This window comes from Mesocricetus auratus, unplaced genomic scaffold (assembly GCF_017639785.1).
Source record: "Mesocricetus auratus isolate SY011 unplaced genomic scaffold, BCM_Maur_2.0 Super-Scaffold_100030, whole genome shotgun sequence".
In the NCBI taxonomy this organism is placed as follows: Eukaryota; Metazoa; Chordata; class Mammalia; order Rodentia; family Cricetidae; genus Mesocricetus; species Mesocricetus auratus.
In genome coordinates, this window is record NW_024429211.1 from 11544722 (window position 1) to 11561553 (window position 16832).

The window sequence follows — 16832 nt, forward strand, 5'->3', positions numbered from 1 at the left end:
ATAGCATCTTCAAAAAAGTCCACATTTGTTCCATAAGCTCACAAAACCTCCCACAAACAGAGAGAGTATCAGGTGCTGTGATGTCTCACAGAAGAGAGTAAGTCTGAAGCACTTGCAACCCTCAGATCCAGGCATACCCCACACTAATCCACAAATGCATACTACCTAATAAACACGCACAGCACATTTAACAACCCAATTCATACCACTTGTAGAATGAAGAACTCAAAATTTGCAGACTGTCCTGATTCATTGTTAATTCCACATTTGCCTGATTTTAGCTTATAAAATAAATGCTAGGTTCTGAAATTCAGACTAGTTCTCCCTGCAGGACATTAATTGCCACTCTAATTAACTCACCCACCTGTGGTGTGTCCTTAGCATAACATCATCCCTGCGAACAAGTAGGAAAATGTAGAGAAATCCCACAAAGCTCTTACTTCTATCTCATCCTTTTGCATGTACTTGGTGTGTGTAATGTAAACTCTAGAATTCATATAAGTCATCTTCAATGTTACAATGACATTGGGGAACATTTTTTAACATGTAGTGTAGCATAAAGCAAGATGAGGTTTCATCAGCTGACATGAGCAAGTGGGAACTCACGGACCACATTCTGACAGTTGGCGAACCAGCATAAGATTGAACCAGGCCCCTGAACATAGATGACAATTGAGGGGGACTGGGCAATCTATGGGGCCTCTGGCAGTGGAACCAGTATTTATCCCTAGTGCAAGAATGGACTTTGGTAGCCCATTCTCTATGGAAGGATACTCTCTTATCCTAGACACACAGTGGAGGGCCTAGGTCCTGCCCCAAATGATGTGACAGACTTTGATGATCCCCCATGGGAAGCCTCATCATCCTTAAGGAGTGGATAGTGGGGTGGAATGGGGGCTTGGTGTGGGGAATGGGAGGACAGGAGGGAGAGGGAACTGGGATTGGTATGCAAAATAAGATTGTTTTAAATATAAATGAAAATTAATTTTAAAAACACTAGATTTCAACAGGATATCTCAGAACAACCTGCTATGATAAGGGTGAGATTCATGGAACATAGAGATCACTGGCAGACTACAAATGTGTAACCAAATTCACAGTCAACCAAAGGCAAACTGATCTTGATCCGGGTAAAGGGAGCTCTCTGTGTTGTGCTCCAGACAAGGGCATCACCCATCTGGGATCCCTGCAGGCTTCCACTACAAACTTGGAGGATGACATGGCAGGCTGGCCAGTCAGCATGGGATCTGGAGGGGAAGAGCTGAAACATTTCTAGGGTAAAGAGAGATCTCTGTGGATCTATGCCAGGATGTACACCAGGATTCAGATCCCCAGAACCCATGTAAGAAGCTGGGTGTCATGGTGCATTTTGGAGAGGTTGAGACAGACAGATTCCAAAAGCTGACTGGCCAGTCTAGCTGAATCAGTAAACTGCATGTTCAGGGACTTTTTTTACCAAAAACTTAGATACAGAATGAGAGTAGAAATATGCTGGAGATAACCTCTGTCCTCCACACTTGTGTGCATACATACCCATATTCATATATGTACACATCTACACTAAAAAGTACATACAGAAAACAAACCACACAGACACAAAGACAACACAGACCACACACACACACACACACACACACACACACACACACACACTCACTCCTGTCAGTATAGAATAATGAGCTGAGTCAAAACAGGTACGTTTTAATAAATATCAGTAAAACTTCTGTAAACTAGTTTCCATAATTAACTCTAGGTACAGAAAATCATGTCAGGCAATCCTCACATGGAAAATTATATTGTAAATAAAGGATATGTAACATATTAAGCAAAATCACATGCCAATAGTTGATAGAAATGGAAACATGAAATACCTAAATACATAGGCAATTTCTTACAAGATTTGTAGAGTGAATTGAAGACTGACAATCTCATATATAAGTCTAGTGTAAAATGACAATTCAGAGGCAATTGTCCAAAAGAAGTCAGTCTGTGTTTAAATTACAGCCCAGTCGGTAGTGAAGTACTTGCCTGGCATATGCCATATCCTGATTATGCTCCCCAGCATGGAGTGGGAGAGTTTAATAAAATACTACAGTAGCAAAACACTAACCCTTTGCTTCAATGAGTCCCTGTGTGACACACAAGATGTACACTCACAAAGCCATTTGTCGGCAGGCATTACTTTACATGGGGCCCATTTTATAACTCTCAGTCATGAACACTTCAACACAACACAGCCTAAAATTCAAAGGCTTTCAGTAGACTTACTCAATTACAGAATGGACTGAAAAATAAGGAGCAATAAGCCTGTCAACATACTATCCACAAATAGGTAATATCATCACAGAAAAAAGATCCAATTATAAAAAGGGGTCGGTGATGTTTTCAACCACAATACTGGACAAAATTAAAATTTACAAAGACCATGCAGGATAGTCCAATGGCTGTAGCACAAATAGAGTCAATGATTGTTTTGAGGTAATAACCAGTCTCCACTGAGAGGTGAAGCAGCTTGTACTTAAACTGAATACAAGAAAAGGAGACAAGAGATGCAGACCAATGCCATTACTATTTCCTTGAGAGACGTGATAAGGGAGAAGGAATGTGGTAGCTCATTTGCTAGAGTGCTGGCCAAGCATTCACAAATCTCTGTACCACATAAGACTAGATCTGGTTCACACCTGAATCCCAACAGGGAGGAAGAGGCAGGAGGATCATAGTGCAAGGTCTTCCTCAGCGACCTAATGAGTTCCAGGCCACCATGAAGGAAGGAAGGAAGGAAGGAAGGAAGGGAGGGAGGGAGGGAGGGAGGGAGGGAGGAAGGGAGGGAGGGAGGGAAGAGGGGGAGGAAGGAGGGGGAGGAAAGGAAGGTAGAAAGAAGGGTAGAAGGAGGGATAAATGATGATAAAACTGTTGCTCAAAGGGGTCTTGTATCCACTGTTAGCGTGAAGATGAGCTGTGAGCATGAGGACTGTGTGTATTTAAAGAAAGGATAGGATGGTGAAGAGAATGAGGCTTCTGTCCAATGTAATCTCTGAGAAAGGTCCTGGGCAGAAATGACATGGAGACAGAAATGGAGAAAGGCACCTCAGACAGGATCTGCAGCTTTTTATACTCCAGTGGGACTACATGGAAAAGAATAATCTAGACATAGTGGAGGTTCCAAGTTCATAGATGGCGACAAAGTCAGGTTGTTCCAATCTGGGCCCAGAACAATAGGCAGCAATACCCTGAGACTGACTTTCCCCTGCTTGCTCCCTGTGAACCTCGGACACAGTATTAAGCACACCACTGTGTCTTTCCCAGACAACACTAACCAGGCACTTACTTCCTTGACAGGTCTAAGGAACTGATCAGTAATAAGTATAAATAACTCAACCCTGCTGAGCATGAACTGTTCCCATCGTCTACGTGACGTATTGTTCTATTCTGCTAGAAATGGCCCTGGCATGGAGTTTTAGAGACTGTAACAGAGAAGAGACAATGGGCTGCTATGGGTTCTCTTGTCAACATAACACAGCCTAAAGTAACCTGGGATGGGGAACTTCAGCTGAAAATTACCTTGATAGTACTGCTCTGTAGTGCAGTTGGTTTTGGTTTTAGTTTCTTTTCTTTTTTCATTCGTTGCAGGCCCATAATTCAGCTCCCAAATACATGGAGACTTATTCTTACTTCGGAATGCCTGGCCTTAGTCTGGCTAGTATCTAGCCAGCTTTTCTAATGTAACTATCCCACTTCTCTTTACCTACGCATGCTTCTGGTCTTTTTACAGCCCTCCCTCCCTCTGTCCCTCCCTCCCTGCCTCCCTCCCTCTGTCTGTCCCTCCCTTCCTCCCTCCCTTCCTCCCTCCTTTCCTCCCTCCCTTTCTCCCTCCCTCCCTCTGTCCCTCCCTCCCTCCCTCCCTTCCTCCCTCCCTTCCTCCCTCCCTTCCTCCCTCCCTCCCTTCCTCCCTCCCTCTGTCTGTCCCTCCCTCCCTTCCTCCCTCCCTTCCTCCCTCCCTCCCTTCCTCCCTCCCTCTGTCTGTCCCTCCCTCCCTTCCTCTCTCCCTCCCTCCCTCCCTCCCTTCCTCCCTCCCTCCCTCCCTTCCTCCCTCCCTCCCTCCCTCCCTTCCTCCCTCCCTTCCTTCCTTCCTTTCTCTTTCTTTTTTTTGGTGTCCCTTTATTTTTTATTTAAAAAATCATTTTTCATTTTACATACCACCAATGACAGTTTCCCCTCCCTCCACTTCTATCACTGTCTACCGCCCCCTCCCACCTCCCATTCACTCCTCATAGAGTGTAAGACCTTCCTTGGGAAATCAAAAAAAGTCTGGCATACAAAGTTGACACAGAACCAAGCCTCCCCACCCCCGTATCGAGGCTTAGCAAGGCATCCCACCGTAGGGAATGGGCTCTAAATATCCAGCATGCCCCTGGCAGTCACTGTCAGCTCCCCCAACATATCAAGTCTCATAAAAGTCACCCACATGCAGAGGGTCTAGTTTGACTCCACGCAGGTTCCCCATCTGTCAGTCCATAGTCTGTGAGCTCCCATTAGCTCAGTTCAGCTGTCTCTGGTTTTCCCCATCATGATCATGACCCTCCTTGTTCCTATGATTCCTTCTCCCTCTCTTCAAATGAACTCCAGGAACTCAGCCCAGTACTTGGCTGTGGTCACTGCATTTGGTTCTATCAGTTACTGGATGTAGGTTCTACGATAACAATTAGGCTAGTCACTAATCTGAAAGCACGGGAAGACGTGTCTAGTTACCCTTTCCACTGTTGCTAGGAGTTTTACATGGGTCATCCTTGTGGATCCCTGAGAATTTCTCTAGCACCAGTTTCTCCCTAACCTCATGATGTTGCCCTCTATCAAGATATATTTTTGCATTGCTCTCCCTCTTCATTCCTCCCCCAGCTTGGTCTTCTTGATCCTTCATGTTCCCATCACCGATCCTCTCCCTTCTACCCCCTCCCAGTTTACCCAGGAAATCTTAACTGGTTTCCCTTCCTGCGGCCCTCCATGTGTGTCCCTGGGTTGTGGATTGTAGCTTGGTTACCCTTTGCTTTGTATCTAATATCCACTTATGAGTGAATACATACCATGCTTGTCTTTCTGGGTATGGGTTACCTCACTCAGGATGTTTTTTTCTAGTTCCATCCATTTGCCTACAAATTTTAAGATGCCATTACTTTTTACCACTGAGTAATACTTCATTGTATCAATGTACCACGTTTTCTTTATCTCTTCTTTGGTTGATGGACATCTAGGTTGTTTTCAGGTTCTGGCTATTACAAATAATGCTACTATGAACACAATGAAGCAAATGTCCTTGTGGTATGATTGTGCATCCTTTAGGTATATGCCCAAGATTGGTATTGCTGGATCTTGAGGTAGATTAATAGCCAATTTTCTGAGAAACTGCCATACTGTTTTCCAAAGTGGCTGTACAATTTGCACTCCAGCAGTGGATGAGTGTTCCCCTTACTCCACATCCTCTTCAGCATAAGCTGTCATCAGTGGACTTTTTTATGTTAGCCATCCTGACAGGAGTTCTTTCCTTCCTACTCTATGGAAGATTATGTGGCTGGGTGGCTGGCTCCTGGAATCCTCTCCTCCTCCTTCTCTAACTTCTCCCGTCTTCTTTTATTGGGTTTCTCCTATTTGTTCTCTCTGCCTGGAAGCGCCACCACCTATCCTTTCTCCTGCCTAGCTATTGGTCATTAAGCTCTTTACTAGACCAATCAGGTGTTTCAGGCAGGCAAAATAACACAGCTTTATAGAATTAAACAAATGCAACATAAAAGAATGCAACACATCTTTGCATCATGAAACAAATATTCCATAGCATAAATAAATGTAACACATTAAAAATAATATAGTAAAGTCTATGAAGAATTGCCTTGCTGTGCCATGCTTGGAAAGGTGACCCTGGAAGAGAACAGGCTGAGCATTAGCCAGGGAACAAGCCAGTAAGCAGCAGCATTCCCCCAGGGATTCTTTGGTTCCTGTCTCTAGCTGGGTTCCTACCGTTATTTGTAGTCCTGATTTCCCTCCATTCATGGGCTGTGATGTGGAAGTGTAAGCAAATAAGCTTTTTCTCTCCAAGTTGCTTTTGCTCACGTTGTGTCTTGGCTAGTGTTCTATTGCTGTGCAGAGGCACTATAACCAAGGTAACTCTTGTAAAAGAAAGCATTTAATTAAGGGATCATTTAGAGTGTCAGAGGGTTAGGCCATTATCACCTTGGGAAGGAGCATGGGAGTAGGCAAGTGAAAACAATATGGGATAAGTAGCTGAGAGCTATACACCCTGATCCACAGACATTAGGCAGAGAAAGAGAGACAGTGAAACTGGTGTGGTCTTTTGAAACCTCAAAGCCCACCCCACACTGTCCCAGCTAATTTTAAGTCAACTTGACACAAGCTACAGTCATCTGAAGGGAATCAATTGAGAAAATGCTTCCATAAAATCTAGCTATAGGGCATTTTCTCAATTTATAAATGATGGAGAAGAGCCCAGCCCATTGTAGGTGATGCTATCCCTAGGATGGCAGTCCTGGGTTCTGTAAGAAAACAGGCTGACCAGTCCATGATGAGCAAGCCAGGAAACAGCACCCCTCCAAGGCATCTGCATCAACTTCTGCCTCCAGTTTCCAGAGCTGCTTGAATTCCTGCCCTGGATTCTCTCATGATGGACTACAATGTAAAAGTTTCCGTCAAATAAACCCTTTTCTCAACAACTTGCATTTTGTTCATGGTTTTTCGTCACAGCAATAGAAACCCTAGCTAGGACACACATTGACAGACCTCTTTCAACAAGGACATACCTATTCCCACAAGGCCACACCCCACTAAGTATCCCTAAACAGTTCATCAATTGGGAACTAGGCATGCAAATATATGGGGGGGCATTTTCATTGAATCCGCCAGTTGGTGTTTATCACAGCAACTAAATAACAAACGACAATAAGCAGTTTGGGGAAAATTCTGCATAGCACAAATAGAAAATGCTAAGATCTATGTGGTCTAGTTTCACATCAGCTAATGAACGCTTGTCCAATGGTTCTCCATGAGACAAAGCCCATGGAGATCTTCTCTCACTTGGCAAGAACCAGTGCACCCTGGGACAGCACAGAATATTGCTGGAACTGCATGGACTAGAGGCTGTCCTCTTTCTCATAATGATGATGATTCTCTTGGTGGTTTTAGTTTACTTCACCAGTTATGCATGGGACAGATGTGATACTTCCCAGAAACTTCATTTTTTTTCTCAAATATTTTCCCCCTAAAATCTTTGAGAACTGACGCTTCTCAGGCTTATTATCTGGAAATGCCAGCTGTTAGCCCAGACCATGGGAACCACTCTGATACACTGCTGACAATAAAAGTTGATGGGCACATATGCAAACAAAACAAAGCATATCGAGTACATCTCTCAACTCTGGGGAAACGTTAAGAATGGTGTGACATGATAGAAAGAGGCTCTTATCAGTTTTTCCTATATGGAGAGGCTTAGGCTTGCAGAATCCTTTCATAGGACAAGGGAACAGAGAAATACAAGCTAACTGTATGCAATCAGATTACGGCAAATCATCCCTGTTATGTCAATATGCTTTGATAAGTTCTGAATGATATTTTTGTTCTTGAGAATGTGTGCCTATGTCTATCACCTTTAGGACAGGATGTGCCTGGCTCAATATTTAGCCAAACTAGCAAAATAATGAATGTTGTTTTTGGTTTAAAAGTTGTTTTGATTTAAAGTTTGGGAAACACATGTTTGTTGTTTGCTTTTCGTTTCTCGAAACGGTTTCTCTGTGACTTTGGAGCCCATCCTGGAACTCACTGTGTAGATCAGGCTGGTCTAGAACTAACAGAGATACGCCTCCCTCTGCCTACCAGGTGCTGGGATTAAAGGCGTGCGCCACCACCGCCCGGCACATGTTTGTTTTTGATATATAAATAATAAGGCTCCAGCTATTCAGGACTGCCACTGTGTGAAACTCATCTGATGGTGAGACTTTTCTTTGTCCCCATGCCCTCAGGACCTGAACCCAGCTGATGCAGGACCTAAACAGAAAATGCCTGGCACAGCAAAATGAAGTGGAGAGCTGGGCTGAGGACTCACCTTAGCAGAAAGCCTCAGTATAATGCAGCCATATTCACCCCTCATCCTTGACCACTTTCTATTGAAGGTCACAGGGGGTCAGGAGGTAGAGAACTAGGCTTGTCAAGTTGGAAATCAAGATGGGAAAGAATGAGTACATAGAATTTAGAATCAGAACAGAGAGAGATTAACGAGACAGAAAAGGATTCTGAGTTAGACGCAATAACAAGGGGCTCGCCTAGAAAATAAGCAGGTAACTTGTGTGGCTTTAGACCACATAGGATAGGATACAGGGAGTCACAGCAGCCTGAGGTTTGTAGACAACCAGAAATTGTACCTCTGCCTTCTGGGCACTGGATTTAGGGCAAGGGTGTGGCTCAACCTTAGAAAATAAAGAGAATTGTGATGGTAGGGTGGGTGGGTCAGGGTTTGTGTGACAAGACTGGCCCCATCTTCAGGCAGTAGGTGCCTAGGGCACTCTACAGCTCTGCAGCATGTGCTTCCAGCGTATTAGGGATGAGGAACCTGCCCAAGTCTACCCAGTGAGTCCTTGATGGTCTTTAACTCTGTTCTGGCCAGCTTTGTCCTAGCCTTGCACGCCAAGCAGTCAGCTGCTATCACCCAAAGTTCCAACTTGAGGACAGACTGGGATTTAGAAATCTTGGGAAAAAGGAGACCAGATCCTCCGATGCTAGGAAGACCTCTGAGGAGGAAAAAGTACCATGGTGCTTGCTTGGGTTGGGCCTGATCTATCAACTTGATTGACAGATGCAATGGCCCATTCTAGAGGGAGAGGTGTGGAGAGTTAGAGAAATGAGGAGCATGGAGCACATTCAAGCTCCCAATACTGAGATGTAGAGTGGAGACGTATCTTCAAGCTTTAAGGTTATAGTTGGAATAGAGTTGGGAAGAGAAGTATTGAAAGGACACTTTGAGTGGAAGAGGTGGGAGATTCATGACCGACACCACTGCTCCCTGTGTCTCCAAGATTTCAATTGCTCCAGTTTCCTGCATTTGGGAGCCAGATTAACAAGTAGACCCACTCTTCCATGGACGTGAGGTGGCAGCTCAGAATTTTATGCCAATGGAGTTGTGACACTCTCTAGGTTTTGTACATCTTTTCATTCCTGGAATGAACCCAGCACTTGGTCTCCCCCATAATGTGGCTCACAGCTGGCTCTCCATCCTCTTTCAATTATGCTCAATTGCTCTTTCTTTTGTCTACAATGATACTTATAACACAAACTTTAAAGAGATTGGACTTCTCTTCTGCTTTATCATGATTTTGTGTGTATTTTTACATATTATGTAGGACGCACCACGAAGACAACACCCTTCAGATGTTACTTCCAGACAGGTAAATTTTGTTTCAACTGTTTTTAACTTATGCCTGCATATATGTTTGTTACTAATTAGACACATCTTCAATGCATTCCTAAGACAGATGGAGTCCTGTGCCTAGTATAATAGGTCTTGATTAAATTGCATATATGTGTATATATATGTACATGCAATATATATATATATAATGTGTAGCGAATACAAATTGTAAAATAGAGTAATAAAACAGATCTTATACTTAAGACTTTGAAACATTGGGTCGCCAAATCCACTCAGAGACTAACTCCCTGTTTTTGCTTCCTGAATCTCTCAAATACATAAACATGACTTCAAATATGTTTTCTAGCCACTTTCTTTAACATATTGCCTCGTGTGTGCCTCTTTAAGGGCACTGGTGACATTTGTTTGGTTTTGGATTTTATAAAATGAGAGTCACAAAGCTCAACATTGATTCTTTAGTGAATGCTGTATGTAATTGTGGTTCCCTCATTTTTATTGCTGCTTAATTGTGGAACAAATCACACTTCATTATTTCCCTTCTTGTTGGTCACATTGAGTTGGTTCAACATTGATCTACAATGAACAGTGCCACCATGAACTTTTGAGCACAGGTCTCCTTCACACACACAAGAGGACATTCTGATTACTTAAGAAGTTTGGATCATGGGAAAACAAACTTTTCATTGATTTGAAATCCTGTCTCATGTCTTCCAGAGCATGACATTGTCCCTTACATCAGTAGTTGACTCTACACTGCATGTCATCTCTTCAAAGCATTCAGTCTTCATTCCTTGAGCCTATGGTACTCACAGATGCCACACAATGTTGACATAGAAGGCTAGATTTGGGAGCCAGATGAAAAAGTAAATCCACTCTTCCATGGATATAGGATGTATGAAATGAAACATGTAATAAGATGATCCATTTGCACATTTTTAATGGAATTATATTTGAAATAAAATTGAAAATCCATGACCATTAGTCTGGGTTTATAGAAATGTGCAAGGTTTAATTGATTAATAGGAATCAAGAGGAAGCAAGAACCTCTGACAGCCCTCCTGATGCTACAGTGTGAATTGCTCCACCTCTGAACAATTTGGAAAGAAATAGTCTTGGGTTTTGTTTTGTGGTTCTTCCCTACCTCTAGTAGCTAAGTAGACTCTCTCTGGTTGTTCTGATCATTTTAATTGACACAAACCAAAATGAAGCACGTGTTAGCTTTATATGTTCTGAAAGGTTCTAGTTCTGTTTTGTGTTTTGTTTTTTTTTTCAATTTTCCTTAAGTCTTTGGATAAACGTATCCACTACATGCAGAACCTAAGGAAAGAAAAAAGGAAATTGGGAAAAAGGTTTGCAAGGCCTGCCCCCCTTCCAGATCCAGGAATCCTGGTAAGTGTGGAGCTCTCACAGAAATGGACAGTCCTCACATGCTACTGGCATCCACCTTTTTAATTCATCTGATCATTCTTTAATTTTCTATCAAACAATTTGTAATGCCACTCCAGGGAGACCCTTGAAATTCCTCTCACCAAATCCCCATTGTTTCAGTCTACTCAGCAACTGTCTTCTGATGAGAACATGGAGTTTGCTCTCTGAAGCCATATAATCTGTCTGTTTTGTTCTATTTATTTAAATTTTAGGAAATCTCCTAAACAGCAGTTTAAATAGTTTCTTTAGCCTTTAATTAACACTTGAAATGTTAGACAATTCTCTACATTGATTGCAACTTATTATATATTTAAGTATGTACTGTTATGTGTATATGTCTGTTGTGAGTAGAAGCCATGTGTGTTCAGGTCCCCACAAAGATCAGGAGAGGCTGTCATATACCCTGAGGTCACAGGTGGTCGTGTGCTACCTAACAGGGTTACTGGGAATCCAAAAGCTAGAGCTGTTAACTCTGAGCTATCTCCAGCCCTTGATATATGTTTATCAGGATTTAAATGCTTCCAAAATGAAGGCTATCATACATGAGTCTCTTACAATGGCATTAAACTGCACATTTTGTGGCTCAGCAGAGATGTGATAACTTTTGCACTTGACAATCCCTTGGGTATCTGAGGACATCTGTCACTCTCCTACAATGTCAGAATTACTTTTTGTCAGGTTGAAAATCCAGTTGTTTTTTTTTAATCTATTTTGCTTTCTGTTGACTGGTGAGCCCTGCCCATCTCAAGCAATGGCTACACTCCATACATAAATTTTTAGCTGTTTTATCAGTTTCATGCACTTCATTCTCTGCATTCCATCTAGCTGGTCCATTCTTCCCTCAAAATGCAGGCAACCACTGATCTTCTACCATTTCTCCACTTTGCCCTTAGTAATATGCACTCAAGGGTTCACCACGTACTTTACGCCTTGGGAGTCCAGTTCTAAATGTAAAAATTACATTGCTTTCCTTATTGTGGAGTACATCCATTTGGATGAGCGTGTATGTATCAAGGTATGCATGTAGAAGATAGAAGACATGACCTTGCAGAAGTTGATCCTCTCCAAGATGTCTGGCTTGGCAGCAAGTGCCTTTATCTGCTAAGATATCCCACTGGTCCAACCTAGTTTTTTATCAGTGAAAACTATGTAATTTTCTGGATATCATCTAGTGACTGATTCACACACTGAACGATGTCCTTGCTGCAATTAAGGACTGTTGTATACACAACTGCTTGTATAAAGAGACCTCACTCTTTGAGAGTTAGATAACTAATAGTTTAAATAAATTTTTCTTACATAAATATCAGTTGTCTTTCCTTTCTGATTGTGTGTTCTTCTCCTGCCTAGTGGACAAGTGACTAAGCCTAGAGTCTTCTAGAAGAAACCATTCTCAAGATGAAGATGTGGACTTTTGACATTGAGCAACAAACAGGCCATGGCTTGACTTCATCCAAAGAATAAAGTCATGTTCCCCCATTCTGCAAAATAAACAGAGCTTGCATTCAACATTCAGGCTATGGGCTTCTAAATTTTAGTAAGTTTACAGCTCATCACTGTTTTTGTGGTAAATTGGTACCTTAAATAATATGTAAAGATTTTGAAAATGTATATTTAAATTGTTACAATTAGGTGCATGGCTTATTTAGATATTGGAAGCTATGATTCAATAATAGGAGAATAACAGGATAATACCCCCTCTAGATTTACAATGATTTGGGTTGATACTTCAAATAAAGTGTAATATAAACAAAATTGCCACTGAAAATCAAAGTTCATAGAACTTTTTCTATGCAGAACTGAAATGCAGTTTTGTGTTCATACAAGAAATAAATAATAACTGTATCTGGTGTAGTAAAGTAATGCTTTGTTATATAAGTAGTTTCTAACTTGAAAATAGAATAATGATTTTCTAAAATATTGACAACTGTTCAATCACTGTGAGCAGTGCAACTGGTCAGTTATTTTCAGTTTAAAAAGTAAAGTGGGATTCAAGGAATTTTGTTTTTAAAAATATAGGGAAATATGAGAAACTATGATAAACAGTCAGAAGATAGGCTGAAATATTTAAAAGTTACTTTCCAGAGACTGAGCAACAATAGAAATTGTAACGTGTTTTTTCAAGGTCTGAGAAGTAAACTTGATCCATCAGGCTATACCACAGGCTGCCTAGAAGAAAGTTCCCTGCTGTGCTACGAGTCAGGAAGAGGAGCCTGAGCAGAGTTCGTAAACCTCCTGAGTTGAGGATGCACTGAGGAAAAGAGCAAGAATTCAGGAAGCCGGGTTTAGCTGCTAATGTAGGGAAGAGCTCCAAAGGGTGACAAGTAGGCAGATAACGGCAACTGTCTAGTGCTCCCACTGACCGCCAAGGGAGGACAGTGTGGTGATACTTTCCTTTCTATGATCCAACAAATAACGCTTGTCTGAAGATCAGAGCACAGAGCCGGCCTCACTAGTCGGTCAGTCAGTGGTGGCACACATCTTTCATCCTAACAGCCACATGAATTAGCCTAGAAGAGCAAAGAGCTTCAAATGCCAATTTACAACATTTATCTAGTCTCAAGGTTAACGGGGTCTTAGTCTGCTATCCATGGCTGTTATAAACATATGACATAAAGCAACTTTGTGAAGGAAAGGGTCTATTTCAGCTCACAACCTCAGGTTATACTCTGTGGCTGAGGAAGTTAGAGCAGGAACATAAGGCAGGAACCTGGAGGTCGGAACTGAACAGAGGCTATGAAGGAGGCTGCTTTCTGACTTGCCCCCTCTTGGCTTGCTCTGCCTGCTTTTGTGTGCCTAGGGATGGCACTACCCCCTGTAGCACAAAAAGTCAAAGACGCAGAGACAGACATTGGAGTTCAAACTGAGGATCAGAAAAGCAAAACAGTCGTCAGCTACTAGCTCTTAACTCTCAGGCTGAAAGGGCTGATCCACAAGCTGATTCAGACTTCACTGCTCCTCAGGTTCACTCAGCCTGCTTATGTTCTCCTCAAGTTGGCTAGAGAGAATCCTGAGACTTCAGTGTGTTCCTCTCCTCAATGTGGCTGGAGAATGAATGCTAGTTCTGAGACCCTGTTCCATGTCTCCTGAGTCCTGAGATTAAAGGCACGTGATGATCCCAAGTGCTGAGACCATCTTTGGGCAAGCTGTTTCTCTTTAGGACTGGGCATATTTCTTGTAGCTCAGTGTGGCTGTCTTCCTCTACTTCCCAAATGGTGGGATTAAAGGTGTGTACCACCACGGCCTGGCTTCTATAGCTTGTGGCTGACTTTGCTTTATGAGTCCTCAGGCAAGCTCTAATAAATCAGAGATAATATACCAAGCCACAGTGGGCCAGGCCATCTCATGTCAATCAACAGTCAATAAAATGCCCATTAGATTTGTATAAGGACAATCTGACGGATGCATCTTCTCAATTGTAGTTCCTGTTTCCCAGATGTCTCAAGCTTGGTTAAGTTGACAAAACTCTAGCCAACAGAGAAGGAAGCACTTGTGTCAGTGAGGCCACTGGACACACAACAGGCGTGTGTCACAGCTAGGAAACGCTCTTCCCCCCCCCCCCCCACCATATAAAAGGCTGCTAGCCAACCTGCCTGGCTTCCACCCTCATGCATCATTATTTTCCCAGATAACAAGCACATCCTCTTCACAGAAATATTCTCCAAGTTTGATACCACAAAACTGTCATAGAATACTCCTGTGGACCATTCATCTCAGGAAGGAAATGAATGCAAATTGTTTTCAAGCCATTTATGCAGTACATTTTTCAATTAAAATAAATCAATTGAAAACCCAATTTAAGAAAAATTGTAATAGACTAAACAATTAGGGAAGTATTTACATTGGGGAGGAGACAGAACTTAAGTACACTGAATAAAAGCCTGGAGCAATTACACACCTTAAAATTGCTTTCTATTGCTGTGATAAAACCCTAACTAGAACCAACATGGTGAAGAAAAGGCTTACTTTATATAACAGCTTGTGGTTCAGCATCCAGGGAAGCCAAGGTAGCAGTTCAAGGGCAGAGCTTGAAACAGAAACCAGGGAGGAACACTGCTTACTGGCTTGCTCCCTGGCTGAAGCTCAGCTACTTTCCTTGCACAACCCAGGCACTGCTGCCTAGGGATGACAGTACCACCCACAGTGGGCAGGCCCTCCTGTATCAGTTGTGAATCAAGAAAATGTCCCAGACAGGCCCAGGGTTCTTAACTGGGTGTGAAGTTGTCAGCCAAGATTCCCCTTCACAGTGTCCCAGGAAAAAGAGCTGGAAGATTTCAGGATACAGGATGTACCATGCCCTTGGACCACCTGCATCTGCCTCGGCTGACTTTGGAGCAGTTAGAGAAGTCAGTCACTCTAAAGATGGGGAACATCTGGTGATAGTCATTTCTGAGTGTTGTAATTCACACATGACACTCTGGTCCTTGATACAGTTCTGTGCCACAGAAGTGCTAAGAGGCTAGGAGGAGAACAATCTAAAGATGCAGAGGACAATTTAACATTTAAAGACTTCTAATGTGAATTCTCTAAGATTAGGGAGTCAGAGATGAGTAGTTAGGAAGAAATAGCAGGTTGGTGAAGTTGAAGCAAACATGAAGTTCGTGGAGATTAGTAACCTTACATCTGAGATGAATTTGTGTTAATTGTACTTTGTAGTTCCATGAAATTTATCAAATCCGGAAACTAACGAAAATGGAAAAACAAAAAAATTGCAAGTCAATAATGTGGGGATAAATTCTCACACGTCTATAGAAATGGAAATATGAAAAGCATTTTTACTGTTTTGAAGCAGAGCTACTTCAAATAATAGTTCCTGTGAGTTTACCAAAGTAATTGGAATCATTTGTTCACTTAAACGTAATGTGTTCGAGGATAATTTATAAGGGGGAAAGAAATAGAAACACGGATAGGGAGAGAGAGAAGGGAGTGAAGAAGAAAGAAAAGAATGAAAAGGAGAAAAGGAAATGGCCCCGCTTTACACAGCCTGGCAGACAGAAACTATAGATACTTGGCGACTGTCCCATCTAAAGGACACAAGGCAAGTACTGAGCTTGAGGGCAAACAGCTGATTTTGAAAATACAGGCTGTCAGAATAACTGCAAAGCCTTGGTGTGGAGAGATAAACTCTGGACATGAATGTCAGGCTGGGTCCTAGCTTTTCTAAATCTAATATTAACCAGGATGCAGGAGAGTCTCACGGTTATGAAAAGCTGAGCTGCACTTCACTGAAGTGTCTCTGGGTGGTTTTTATCGTGTCCCACAAGGGAAACGCGAGTCGCGATCCTCTTCTTCTGGTTGGGAATACGTGACGATTTTCTTCTCCTGCTGGCTCAGCGGGACAGCACTGACTCTCTGAGAAGCAGACGAGGCAGCTGGCAGCGCACTGCAACCCAGGTTTCAGAGCCTCAGAGGCCAGAGTTCCTCCACTCCCAACCTTCTTTTCCAGTTACCTGCCCACACCTAAGTACGCATGTGCAGAGCTCCTGGGCTGGGCAGAGACCCGGTCACCACGCAGCCGCAGAGTGTGAGAAATAAGCCCCGCCCCGAGGGTGGAGCCTCGAGAGAAGAGGGTTGGGCTGAGACATTTCCATTCGGAGGGACTGACTGACAGCTAAGTGGGCGCGGCGCAGCGGTGGATCAGGTGGAGCACTCACGGAATGAGCGGGGCCTAGCGGCGGCGAGCGCAGTGGGGCGGGGCTTGCCGCCGGTGGATGGAGCTTCGCCGTCGTTGGGCTTCAGGAGCCCAGCGAGAAGACCCAAGGGCCGAGTCGTTCGTTGTTAGGCTCTTGTCGGGTGGCATTTGCCGCGGAGGCGGGGCTTGATGCTGAGGCGGACGAATGGGGATGGCCGCCGCGTCGGGTGCAGCAGACTGGCACTGGAGGCGGGGCTTGCGGGAAAGCCTAGATGGGCGGGGCTTGTTGCTATGTCGTGTAGGGCGGGGTTTGCCAGAGGCGGGGCAGGGGTGTGGCTTGCAGTTGGG

General features: G+C 43.3%; 1 protein-coding gene and 1 long non-coding RNA gene across 2 annotated transcripts; one reads left to right on the forward strand and one right to left on the reverse strand.

Moving 5' to 3' along the window:
- Nucleotides 1-8519: 8519 nt before the first annotated feature.
- Nucleotides 8520-12361, forward strand: Ccdc179 (coiled-coil domain containing 179). The gene is made up of 4 exons (XM_040733307.1): nucleotides 8520-8625; nucleotides 9396-9440; nucleotides 10709-10813; nucleotides 12203-12361. The coding sequence occupies exons 1-4, from the start codon at nucleotides 8578-8580 to the stop codon at nucleotides 12215-12217; spliced, it is 213 nt and encodes a 70-aa protein (XP_040589241.1). The 5' UTR covers nucleotides 8520-8577; the 3' UTR covers nucleotides 12218-12361.
- Nucleotides 12362-14648: 2287 nt separating this feature from the next.
- Nucleotides 14649-16739, reverse strand: LOC121134741. Its single transcript, XR_005871933.1, has 2 exons — nucleotides 16051-16739; nucleotides 14649-14879 (listed from the first exon to the last, which is right to left on the reverse strand). It is a non-coding gene; the product is annotated as an uncharacterized LOC121134741 (long non-coding RNA).
- Between the last annotated feature and the right edge of the window lie 93 nt (nucleotides 16740-16832).